The following is a 13,960-nucleotide window of genomic DNA, read 5'->3' on the forward strand; positions in this document are numbered from 1 at the left end:
TTCGCTGCCTCAGGTAAGTGACTGAAGGGGTTTTCACCCCTTCAGCAACCGGGGATGGGAGGTGGGAAGGAGAGGGGACCTGCAGTGCCAGGAAAATGGATTGTTATCCTGGCACTGGAGTTTCCCTTTAAGCTCATGATTGTTCTTTTGTTAAAAAAAAAAAAACTAATTGGTCACCTGAAAAATAATACAAGTAAACATTTTGTCTGTAAACTTACCATTTTGTAAATGGAGGATTGGAGTTGTCCATTGTTTTGGTCCATGATTTAAACCATGTGATCTTTTGTGCTGCTTCCTCCCAAACCCTTTCAGGGTCTTCCACTGATAATCTGGAGACTTGTTCATAATTAGCATGGTCAATGTCCTGGTGGAAAGTGGAGTACAATGGGGCTGTAAACTGCGAAGAATACACAGAAGAAATTAATCGTTCCCTAGTCCTTGAAATCTGAGAAATTAACTTTATCTTCAAGTTTTCCTGGAATTTGCCATTTGTTCTGTGCACAGGGCTCCAAGCAGATGAACTAAACGTTTTGCTAGTCAGGCATCTCTTTCCCAAGCTGTGCTTTGACAGCCATAATATCCCAAAGTACATTTTTTTGTGCTGGAGTTAACTTTTCTGGCAACAGTTCTTTCTGTGTGTGTTTTGTTACAGCAGCGGGAAAAAAATCCTGCACTGGATCAACTCTTATTGTGCAAACATTACTAGACAAAGGCGTCTCAGAAAATCCAGTTCAAGCTTTCCTTGGAGAGTGGAGCCGTGTATCTCAGAGCTGTTGGAAAAAAAAAAAAAAAAAAAAAGATAGTTGTACACTGGGTTGCAGGTGAAATAAATATGGAATTGGACAAGTTGTTCATTTACTAGATGCATAACCATTTATTAACACTTTTGTCATATATATATATATATATAAATAAAAGAGCAATAAACTTGATTTGGATTGCAAGCTTGAACTCAGCGTATATTGCCCTGCATTATTACTATTAAATGCATTAAATGTTGTATATGCTAAAACATTTCTTTACTTCAGGTACAGCCAAGTTACTAAAACACAAGAAAACAATGAAAAACAATTGTGTAAAATTTAACCAATTTTTGTGGGATGCAAACAGACCAAGATGTTTATTTACTAAACATGGAGAGGGAGGTTTATATGTGAAAGAGAGAGGGGAAAATGGGCAAAGGGGGGAGGGGGATTCGGGGGAGTGAGAGAGAAGGAAACATGGACGAAGGGAGGGGGATACAGGGGAGTGAGAGAGAAGGGAACATGGACAAAGGGAGGGAGGGGGATACAGGGGAGTTAGAGAGACGGGAACATGGACAAGAGGAGGGAGGGGGATACGGGGGAGTGAGAGAGAGGGGGACATGGACAAGAGGAGGGAGGGGAATTCGGGGGAGTGAGAGAGGGGAACATGGACAAGAGGAGGGAGGGGAATTCGGGGGAGTGAGAGAGGGGAACATGGACAAAAGGAGGGAGGGGGATACATGGGGAGTGAGAGAGAAGGGAACATGGACAAAGGGAGGGAGGGGAATACGGGGGAGTGAGAGAGAGGGGAACATGGACAAAAGGAGGGAGGGGAATACGGGGGAGTGAGAGAAAGGGGAACATGGACAAAAGGAGGGAGGGGGATACAGGGGAGTGAGAGAGAGAAGGGAACATAGACAAAGGGAGGGAGGGGAATACGGGGGAGTGAGAGAGGGGAACATGGACAAAAGGAGGGAGGGGAATACGGGGGAGTGAGAGAGAAGGGGAATACGGGGGAGTGAGAGAGAGGGGAACATGGACAAAAGGAGGCAGGAGGATACGGGGGAGTGAGAGAGAAGGGAACATGGACAAAGGGAGGGGGATACGGGGAGTGGGAGAGAATGGAACAAAGGGAGGCAGGGGGATACGGGGGAGTGAGAGAGAAGGGAACATGGACAAAGGGAGGGAGGGGAAACTTGCAAGTGTATATTTTGGCCTAAATGTTTAATTCTCCCCCCTTGTTTTTTATATTCTTGCCTCAGTACACGTGATATAATCAGTCATAAAAATTGTGATTATACCACCAGTGCTCCAAAAGATTTATTCAAAAACACAGCTGAATTACAAGAAGAATGATTTTCTGTAATGTAGACATAATCTGTTAGTTTTATAAGTTGTATCCTATAGAGCAACACAATTAAGTATTCAACGCATACATAGGAAGCTTACCTTGAGATATTGTGTACAATACCAGATTACCAGGAAAAACAAATGCAAAAGCATCCAGGGTTAACAACTATGTGAAGGGTTAGTATGAATTCTGATAAAATAACTACTAATAACAATACATCAATTTGCATTTGCATTTGTCATTAAAGGAACACTATAGTATTAGTAATTCAAAACTATTCCTAACACTATTGTGTCCCTCTGCCCCTCAGGCAACCCTCGAGTGAATAAAGAGTTTAAAAAAAATACATATTCCCCTACTTACCTGATTCCAGTTTAGAGGTCCCATGGTGCTGGATCACTCTCCGCCTCCAACATGCTGGTGAATGAGAAGCACAGTGCGTGCATTATGCCTTTCCCATAGCAAAGCATTTACTCTGGATGTCCTCATAAAAAGCATGAGGGCATCCAGGATCATTTTACGGACTTCAACTCTGTGTGAATTGAGGAAGCGCCTCTAGTGTCTGTCTGAGAGACAGCAACTTGAGGCAGTCTTAACCATGCAATGTAAACATCTGGGCACTGGAGAGCATGACTACAGTGATTATAGGTTGAACCTCGTAACTGTCGAATTTAAAGCCTTCTCTGCCATAATATCTAACTGATATTAAACTTTGCAGTTTTTAACCTCTTATGGCAATGACCCAAATTATGTTAATGCCATTAGCTTGTAGATTTACTATTCTACAATTTTACAAAAATCTTACTGTGAAGAAAAGAGACCTCAGCTAACCTTTTCTTCTATGTTTTGTGTTTAATTCCCCTTTTTCTGCCAACAGTAGCTTATCCGTTCGGCAGTTTGCATCACCGAACCACGACCTCCCTCCTTGCTTGTTGTGATCTGAGCACCGACAATTAAGTGTTCCCTGGGTGGCCGTTGTTTGTATAGCCGCACGCCACGAGGAAAAGAAAACGGCGGCCATCTTGTCCGCACGAGGCGAGTCAGCGGGACTTGGTCGTCGAGTGTCTGGAACTAAAATCGGACACTCGACCGTGCGAAGTACCGCTGAAAACTACCGGACGGCCGGTTCTCCCACTTGCCGAACACCCAGAAGAGCGGCATTCGGTAGTTATATCCGTATGGACCAGGGGAACAATCGCTCCTATGAGCCAGGAGGGTATTTTCGGGACTTTTGACAGTTTTCGCCCTTTTCCCCAATTGACCGACCCCACACACTGAATTCGTGGAACTGTTTTGGGCAGGAGCCTCGTGTGTGGTCGGTAAACTAAGACTTCCACACTTTTTAAGAACCCCTGAACCGATCTGGGTGAAATTTGGATATGTTTGCCTCCCAGATCGGGGCTATCAGGGGATATGTATTTTGTGGGGATACCTTGTGGGGAAAGGGGTGTTCCAATGTTTGGGTAAAATGTGTGCCCTCTGCCTGGAGATAATTGATTTAACCTTTAACTTATCTCACTATCTTCCAGGCAGAGGAAGGGGCGTGTAGTAAGAAAATACTGTACAGTGATTGGTAATATGTTTGTTTGTTTTGGGAGGTCCTCTTGCATGAGGACCCCCATAAAAGCCAGCCTGTTTCAATAAAGCTTTAGTTCTGTTACACCCTTCATGAAGTCTTGGCTCATGTTTGGGGAAAGGATACTCTAACTACTGGGAAGGATTGTCGTGAAGCTGTATTCATCTCTACCCCCTGCTGGAGCTATGGTCACTTATACTCAGCAGCTGGGAAAGGAACAAGGGACCGCAGTAACATCTCCCCTGCAGGTCTTAACAACTGGTGGCAGCGGTGGGATTGAATGGAACGCAGAAAGACAACTGATGAATGGCCCAGCAGTACGAGAAACTAAAAAAGACGACGCTACAAGATCTACTCGAAGCCCGAGGCCAGGTGGCAAGCAACAAGAGAAAAGCTACCCTCATAGCCGAACTAATGGAGGGCGACCAAACCAGCAGCGTGACGGACGTCAGCCGAGAGGAAGCGGAGTTCCAGCGGAAGGTGATGTGGAGGCTAAATTTATATGGGCCGAACGCACCACCGGAGGCGATAACGCAAATCCTGGCACAAGTGAATGCAGAACGCAGTGCCCTACAGGCCAGCTTGAACCAAGCAGACAACGCATCACTAACAGGATCTATAAATGGAGGACAGCGAAAGAAAATTAACTATGCTGCATTTAAAAGCTTTGCGGACGGAGAAACAGAGATTGACGCATATCTGCAGGATTTCGAACGTCAATGCGCTTTGGAGGGTCTGGAATCAGAGCAATGGGCATCGATCTTAAGCAGCAAGCTCACGGGCCGTGCAGCCGAGGGCTACAGAGCAGTTCCTGACACAGCCATACATGACTATGCCAAGGTAAAGGAAATTCTGCTAGCTAGATATGCTGTGACCCCAGAGACTTACAGAAAGAAATTTCGGGCCTTACGGAAAGGTGGCCGAGACTCCTACACTGAGTGGGCTTTTAGGCTGTATCGAGCGGCCCAAAACTGGATACAAGGCTGCCTAGCCACCACATTGGAAGAGGTACTACAGCTCTTCTTACTTGAACACTTTTTTGAGCACACCCCGACAGACACCAGGGATTGGGTCAGAGACCGAAAGCCGGCTACCATCGAAGCCGCAGCCAAGCTGGCGGACGAGCATCATGAAGGCCGAAAGGGGGAAGCTAGTGGGAACCGTCCTCTGGTAAGGTCCAGTGCTCCACCACCAGGACCTGTGACCAACCCCAGACCACCCACACCCCAACCTGGTTTTGTCCGGAAACCTCCACCGGTATGTCACCAGTGCAATCAGCCCGGGCACTTCAAGATCCATTGTCCTCAGCGGAGCCGAACCAGCTGGGAACGGCCCCCACAAACCCCGAGGGCGGCCGCTCACCACTATCAGCACACCCAGGTGGGCGAGCCAGCACCCGACTCCGAACAGTGGGCTGTCCTACATGAGGTAGACCTAGCCCAAGCTGAAATAGACAATCGAGTCCACCACCGACGGTTGGTCACCGTAGACGGTCAAGAAGCAGAGGGGCTCCGAGACACGGGCGCCACCCTTACACTGGTACAGCCGCATACCGTAGCTGCCAAGGCTCGCACCAACAAGACTGTAGCAGTACGGGTGGCCGGGGGTGCCATCCACAAGATACCCACTGCTCGGGTACAGCTGAATTGGGGCCATGGTGACAGGCCGATGGAAGTAGGCATATTGGCGGGACTACCAGCCGACGTTTTGTTGGGGAATGATTTAGGGTGCCTAACTTCAAAGCTGATACAATCCGAACCTGCCGGAGCCTGCGCAGTGACCACTAGGGCGCAAGCCCGCCGAGCTGGATCAACACACTCCGAGGAACCACAGGTAGGAACTGAAAACCCAGTAGTCGCCCCTAACCCTATCCCCTTCTGGGGTACCCCCCAAGATTTTGGCCAAACCCAACAAACAGACCCCACCTTAGCCGGTTACAGGAAGGCAGTAGGGACACCCAGAGAAGGGAATAACCACGAGGGATTCCAATGGGATAAGGGGTTGCTGTATAGGGTTACCGGGGGAGTGGGGAGGGGGGCAGCACAAGTGATAAAAAGGCAGCTGGTAGTACCCCGGAAATACAGGGCGGAGCTTCTAAGGCTCAGCCATGATATCCCGCTAGCCGGACATCTGGGTATCAAGAAAACTAAGGACCGCCTTACCCAGACGTTCTTCTGGCCAGGAATATCCACCGATGTGCAGTCTTACTGTAGAACCTGTGATACCTGTCAACGAGTAGGGAAAAGGGGGGATCACCCTAGGGCCAAATTAAGACCCCTACCTATAATTGACGAGCCATTCTACCGGGTAGCAGTAGACCTGGTGGGGCCTCTCAACAAACCCAGCTCCTCCGGAAAGCGCTACATACTCACGGTGGTGGACTATGCCACCAGATACCCTGAGGCGGTGGCGCTCTCCAACATTGAGGCGGAGACGGTGGCAGAGGCCCTAGTTAAGATCTTTTCCCGAGTAGGGTTCCCCCGGGAAATACTTTCCGACCAAGGGACCCAGTTCACGGCAACTGTAACGCAACAGTTGTGGCAGAGCTGCGGGGTTAAACCTTTATTCAGCTCCCCCTATCACCCACAGACCAATGGTCTCTGTGAACGATTTAACGGCACGCTTAAGCAAATGCTCACGGCGTTCACAGAGTCCTACGGTCAATGGGAGAAGTTTCTACCTCACCTCCTGTTTGCCTACCGGGAAGTGCCTCAGGCGTCCACTGGGTTCTCCCCCTTCGAACTCCTCTACGGGAGAAAAGTTCGGGGACCCCTGAACCTCATACGAGAGCACTGGGAGGGCAGCACAGGAGAGGAGGGAGTCCCAGTCCTGCCATACGTGCTGGAGTTTCTGGACCGCCTGCAAGCTCTCACCGAGTCCGTTCGGGAGAACTTGCGGGCGGCCCAGAAACGCCAGAAACAATGGTATGACCACGGGGCAAGAGATAGGAACCTGGACATAGGGCAAAGGGTGTTAGCCCTCAGACCATCCAAAAAGAACAAGCTCCAGGCAGCCTGGCAGGGGCTATTTAAAATAGTCGAGAAGATTAGTGACACCACGTATATCGTGGCCAAATGTTCGGATGAAAGAGTAAGACGGGCCTTTCATGTCAACATGTTGAAGCCCTATCACGGACGCTCGGAAGATGTGGCTGCCATATGCGCCCCATCTACAGACGACAGTGAGGGACTCCCCTTACCAGACCTACTAGCGGCTAACCCCGGGATGGTAGAACAAGTGGGGTTAGGAGACAAGCTAGACCCCCCCCCCCCCAGCAGGCAGACGCTAAGCACCTGCTCCAGGAATACGGTGGGCTATTCTCCTCTCTACCCGGATACACGTCCGCCGCAGTACACCGGGTAGAGACCCAGGGGGAAAACCCCTTGAGACAACAGCCCTATCGTATACCAGCAGCAGTACGCACGAGCATGTGGAAGGAACTCCAGGAAATGCTCGAACTAGGGGTTATTGAGGCTTCCCAAAGTCCCTGGGCGTCTCCGGTAGTGTTAGTACCAAAGCGAGACGGCACCACTCGTTTCTGTATTGACTACCGGAAACTAAATGACAGGACAATCACAGATGCCTACCCTATGCCGCGGATCGACGAATTGCTCGATCGCATGGCTAGTGGACACTTCCTGACTACTTTAGATCTGTGTAAAGGCTATTGGCAAATTCCCCTAGACCCGGCTGCCATCCCTAAGTCAGCCTTCGTCACCCCATTCGGGCTATACCAATTTAAGGTTATGCCGTTTGGGATGAAGAATGCCCCGGCTACATTTCAGCGGATGGCGGACCGACTTCTGGAAGGAATGCAGGACTTCGCATGTGCTTACTTGGATGACATCGCCATCTACAGCGGCACATGGGAAGCTCACCTGGGGCACTTGGCTTTGGTATTCCACAAATTACAGGAAGCCGGCCTTACCCTGAAACCCGAGAAGTGCCATGTGGGCATGGCAGAAGTCCAGTATTTGGGGCATCGGGTAGGTTCGGGTAAACAGAGGCCCGAGCCCGCCAAAATAGAGGCCATAGCAAATTGGCCCCAACCCCGCACTAAGACTCAGGTCCTAGCTTTCTTAGGCACAGCAGGGTACTATCGCAAGTTTGTCCCCGAGTATAGCACTCTAGCCAAGCCCCTCACCGATCTAACCAAAAAAGCCCTACCCAAGCAGGTATTGTGGTCCCCGGAGTGTGCAGCAGCGTTTCAAAGTCTCAAAGCAGCTCTGAGCAAAGCTCCAGTATTGGCGGCCCCAGACCCTAATAAGACATTTCTCGTTCACACAGATGCCTCTATGTTTGGGCTGGGAGCCGTGCTGAGCCAGGTGGGGGAAGATGGCATGGAACACCCGGTGGCATACCTCAGTCGGAAGTTACTACCTCGGGAGGTCAGCTATGCCACCGTAGAAAAGGAATGCTTGGCGTTGGTATGGGCCTTAAAGAAGCTTCAACCCTACCTCTACGGCCGAGCTTTTACTAACTGATCACAACCCTCTCATTTGGCTCAACCGAGTCTCGGGAGACAATCCCCGGTTGTTACGCTGGAGTTTAGCGTTGCAACCATACAATTTTACACTGCAGTACCGTCCGGGCAAACAGAACGGTAATGCGGATGGACTTTCCCGTCAGACAGACTTGGACTCTTAATGCTACCACCCGGACATCCCCTAGCCAACCCGGCAGGGTCTAGGCGGGTATGCCGACCCATGGAACTAAGGGGGAGTAATGTGAAGAAAAGAGACCTCAGCTAACCTTTTCTTCTATGTTTTGTGTTTAATTCCCCTTTTTCTGCCAACAGTAGCTTATCCGTTCGGCAGTTTGCATCACCGAACCACGACCTCCCTCCTTGCTTGTTGTGATCTGAGCACCGACAATTAAGTGTTCCCTGGGTGGCCGTTGTTTGTATAGCCGCACGCCACGAGGAAAAGAAAACGGCGGCCATCTTGTCCGCACGAGGCGAGTCAGCGGGACTTGGTCGTCGAGTGTCTGGAACTAAAATCGGACACTCGACCGTGCGAAGTACCGCTGAAAACTACCGGACGGCCGGTTCTCCCACTTGCCGAACACCCAGAAGAGCGGCATTCGGTAGTTATATCCGTATGGACCAGGGGAACAATCGCTCCTATGAGCCAGGAGGGTATTTTCGGGACTTTCTACAGTTTTCGCCCTTTTCCCCAATTGACCGACCCCACACACTGAATTCGTGGAACTGTTTTGGGCAGGAGCCTCGTGTGTGGTCGGTAAACTAAGACTTCCACACTTTTTAAGAACCCCTGAACCGATCTGGGTGAAATTTGGATATGTTTGCCTCCCAGATCGGGGCTATCAGGGGATATGTATTTTGTGGGGATACCTTGTGGGGAAAGGGGTGTTCCAATGTTTGGGTAAAATGTGTGCCCTCTGCCTGGAGATAATTGATTTAACCTTTAACTTATCTCACTATCTTCCAGGCAGAGGAAGGGGCGTGTAGTAAGAAAATACTGTACAGTGATTGGTAATATGTTTGTTTGTTTTGGGAGGTCCTCTTGCATGAGGACCCCCATAAAAGCCAGCCTGTTTCAATAAAGCTTTAGTTCTGTTACACCCTTCATGAAGTCTTGGCTCATGTTTGGGGAAAGGATACTCTAACTACTGGGAAGGATTGTCGTGAAGCTGTATTCATCTCTACCCCCTGCTGGAGCTATGGTCACTTATACTCAGCAGCTGGGAAAGGAACAAGGGACCGCAGTAACATCTCCCCTGCAGGTCTTAACACTTACCAATGTAAAAATTATCTATAACACTATGAAAAACAGTGAACAGCTAAATGGGGCCTAATGAATATGACCTTGCTGTTTCCATCTATGAGAATTCACTTGGAAAGCATGGCGACCCAGTTTTGGGTTCTGACCCAAGGGCTGAGAACAATTGTATTTAACCCCACTTCCTTTTCTTATCTTGCCTTCAGAAACGGACTTCCCACTCTGAAATCTGCTATCCAGATAACTCTTCTAGCTTAAAGAAACACCATAGCGTTAGTAATACAAAACTGTATTCCTATCACTATAGTGTCGCTCTGCCCCTGCTCCCCACATTTCCCCCCGGAAAATAAAGGCCTAATAAAAACCCTCTTTTAACTTACCTGATTCCAATGCCGAAGTCCCTTGGCACTGGGGTGCTCTCTGCCTCCTCCGATGTCAGTGCAACAGAGGTATCGAACGCACTTGTGCGGCGAGACTGTGCACACATTAGGCCTTCCCCATTGGAAATAAATAATAAAATACAAAAACTACACCAGACAAGGAGCAGGAATAGATGTTCTATGGCTGGAACAATCTATAAGAGACAGAGGCGTAACTAGAAACCACAGGGCCCCGGTGGGAAAATTGCCCAGGGACCCCACCATCCCCATACATCTTCCGTACACCCCCCACCTTCCATTTGTATAGTATAACACATACAGATAAATAAACGGACACACATGCGAATACACAGATACAAACACTGACACACATCCAGGTACACAGACACAAACTGACACACATGGAGATACACAGGCACACATACAGAGATATACACATATAGACAAATGCAGATACACATACACAGAATGACACGCATACAGATACAAACAGTGATACACATACAGATACATAGGAGCACACACGGACACATGCAGCCAGATACACACGTGCAGAAAAATATATATACACACATATACACACACACACACACAGATACAGACATATGCAGACAAACAGATACACAGACATACAAATACACACACACACACAGACACACTTAATGACAAACATGCAGATACATAGAATGATATGCATACAGATATAAACAGTTATGCACACACTGACACATACAGACAAACATATATATATATATATATATACACATACAGACAAATATGCAGACAAACAGATACACATACAGACACATATGATATGCATACAGATATAAACTGTGACACACATACAGATACATAGGGACACACACTGACACACATGCAAACAGATACACATGCAGACATACAGATACCCATACAGACAAACAGATACATATACTCACATGCAGACAAAGAGATACACATACAAAGAGATATACATACAGACAAAGATATACAGATACAGACATATACACATATACAGACATTCACACACACACACGCAGAAACACAGATATACAGACATTGACAAACACACACATACATACATACATACTCTTTCCCACCTTTAGGTGCAGTAGGGTGACATCCCTGGTGTCCAGTGGCTGCCTTATGCTGATGGGAGTCAGAGCTCCCACTCTGACTCCCTCCTCTCCTTTCCCTGCATTCTCGGCGCGGCTCTGTGCATGCTGGGCAGAAGTGACATCTTCCTCCCAGCGGGCACTCTAACGTAATCAATGGGGCCTGGTCACGCTCTTAAAGCGCCCCAGCGCTGACTGAGCCCCAGGTAATTCATTGCCATGGGGTGGCCCCAAGAGCATGGGCCACTCGATGGGTCCCTTCATTGCAGGTGTGGCCGGGGGCCGCACACCAGTGCCAGTGGGCACCACGGTCGCAAGGGTCAGGTGAGGGGCGGCCGGACCCCCTGGAATGACTGGCCTGGTCGCAGCTGCGACCACTGTAGTTCCGCCACTGATAAGAGATTTTTATCTTATAGATTGTTCCAGCCATAGCGCACATCTATTCCTGCTCCTTGTCTGGTGTTTGTATTTTATCATATGTGTCCCCATAGGAAAGCATTGACTCAATGCTTTCTTATAGGAATTTTCAAGATGTTGAAAGTCCTCATGCAAAGTGACATCCAGCGTCGTTTCACAGAGTTAAACTCCATGAGAAGTGAGGAAATATCTCACAGCCACTAGAGGTTTTCTTAACTCTGCAATGGAAACAGTGCTGTTTATCTTACATTGTAGGGTTAAGGGGACAGGGACATTGCACCCAGACCACTTCTGTGAAATGAAGTGGTCTGGGTGCCTATAGTGTCCCTTTAATATTAACGTGAATAAATTCTACATTCACAAATCTACCTCAAAAGTCAGCCCCCATTCCCCCCAGAATAATTACTTATATGTATTTTATAGGCCGTACTGGGACTCACAGATATCATTAGATGTTACAGGTAACTTCATGAAGGGTGATATAAACATTCACAATCCTATTTAATATGTTCTGGATAATACGCCTCTTAGGGTTTCTGGGAAGAAAGGAGTCACACGTAAATCACAACAAGAGCATAGACTTTAAACTAAATGGAACACAAAATGTGACTGAGAATTAGAAGATATAACGTAAACAACAGTGCAATGACAGCCAAAAATAAAGTATTTGCTTAACCAGTATTCTTTAGGGTTTAAATGCAACACAGCAACAGTCTTCCTAGCTCAATATTTAAATTATGCTTGCACTAAAATTCAAACCACCATTAATTGAGGCAGAAAAATAGAGAAATAAGAAAAAGTTGAGGCAGTGTAGGAGTCAATAGAAACTAAAGTAAAGCAGCTAAACACATGTTCCCACAAGACACTTTTGTATCCAAGTGTAGGGAAATATTGCTTTGAAAACTCAACAAATAATCTGTTTAGGGCTTAATCTTCCAGCCATGGATCTAATTTTACAGTAAATTAAGTACAAAGTTTCCTTTTCATAGTTCCAATTGATTTATTAAAGCAAAGATCTATTAAGAAAACATACCAGTCTACTGTAGATCTTTAAGTGAAAACTCTGAACTGAGTTCCCCCTCCCTAATCAATTACCAGGGGGAGTGGCAGAAACAAGGAAAAACTTGATACAGCTGGGTTAACCAGTTCAGTGCTTGATCGCTGGATAAACAACTTCAGTGAGAGTCGTCTTTAACATGACTTTCTGAAATAGAAAGTGTTACCCTTTACACTACAGCACTATTCCTGAAATATTATCTCTTGAATATCTGTTAGCTATTCCCCAGGCTATCAAGGAGATCAGGAAACTGGAGTTTGCAACTGGTCTGCATTGTCAGATTTATTTTAGGTCCTTAAGAATAATTAATCTGTTTCAAATTGAGACAATAGAAAAGTAGATTAAAAACTGTTGCTAGATTGAAATAGACGTGTCTCTGTTCCTGTAACAGTTTGTAATTGTCTCATTTCTTGCTAAATTCTCCCCTTTTATAATGTTATAAAGAGCTGGGGAATAAGTTGACGCTATATAGATGCAAAAAATAATAATAATAATAATCGCTCTTAATAAACATAGTTTTTAAATTATTTCGCCATTGTATTTAAAGGACCACTATAGGCACCCAGACCACTTCAGCACTTCAGTGGTCTGGGTGCCAGGTCCATCTAGGGTTAACCTTGCAGCTGTAAACATAGCAATTTCAGAGAAATTGCTATGTTTACATTAGGGTTAATCCAGCCTCTAGTGGCTGTCTAGAGGCCGCTTCTGCAATTCTCACTGTGAAAATCACAGTGCGAAGACGCTGACGCCCATAGGAAAGCATTGAGTGATGCTTTCCCATGGGCGGTTTTAATGCGCGTGTGGCTCTTGCCGCGCATGTGCATTTGGCGCAGACGTCGTCTGGAGGAGGAGAGTTCCCCAGCGCCGATGGAGCCCGGTGCTGGAGAAAGGTAAGTGACTGAAGGGGCTTTAACCCCTTCAGCCCATCGGGAGGGGGGCCATGATGGTGTGGAGGGGGGGGGGGGGGACCGAATGACTTTATAGTACCAGGAAAACAAGTTTGTGTTCCTGGCATTATAGTGCTCCTTCAAAATAACTACCCATACATCCCAACTGTCCCAATTTAGGATCACTGTTCTGGTCTCACCATTTTCTGGGGGAAGTCCTTTTAATGTACAGCATTAATTTGGGATATTTATTCTCCTAGAACAGCAGTTTGTTTTTTTTACCTCTCATATAGACAGTCTTGGTAGCCTGGTTTGCAGTACTGCTAGTCAAAACAGAGTAGCTGGATAGCACACATGACCTCTCAAAAATATTTTTATGTTTTTATTACATTGCTTAAACAATATACAATGATAAGACATAACATTAAAATCACTGACAGGTAGGGTGAATAACACTGATTATATTGTTACAAGGGCAGCTGTCAAGCTATGGGATATATTAGGCAGCAAGTGAACAGTCAGTTCTTGAGTTTCATGGGAAAGCAGGAAAAATGGGAAAGCAAAAAGATCTGAGTGACTTTGACAGGGGCTAGATGACTGGGTCAGAGCATCCAAAGTCCTTTGGGTTGTTGCTGATATGCAGTGGTTTGCACCGACCAATACTGGTGCAAGGAAGGACAACCTGTCAAGCTC

General features: G+C 47.1%; 1 protein-coding gene across 1 annotated transcript in view; it reads right to left on the reverse strand.

Annotated features, from left to right (window-relative positions):
- ACSS3 (acyl-CoA synthetase short chain family member 3) overlaps nucleotides 1-12,458 on the reverse strand; it is a 116,058-nt gene extending 103,600 nt beyond the window's left edge. Inside the window, exons 1-2 of the mRNA XM_063447144.1 lie at nucleotides 12,357-12,458; nucleotides 219-770 (exon numbers count right to left, since the gene is read on the reverse strand). Of these exons, the coding sequence (XP_063303214.1) occupies nucleotides 219-592 (374 nt within the window). The 5' untranslated portion in view covers nucleotides 593-770; nucleotides 12,357-12,458. The remainder of the gene's footprint in view (nucleotides 1-218; nucleotides 771-12,356) is intronic.
- Nucleotides 12,459-13,960: the final 1,502 nt, after the last annotated feature.

The sequence above is a fragment of the Pelobates fuscus genome, chromosome 3 (assembly GCF_036172605.1).
Source record: "Pelobates fuscus isolate aPelFus1 chromosome 3, aPelFus1.pri, whole genome shotgun sequence".
Classification (NCBI taxonomy): Eukaryota; Metazoa; Chordata; class Amphibia; order Anura; family Pelobatidae; genus Pelobates; species Pelobates fuscus.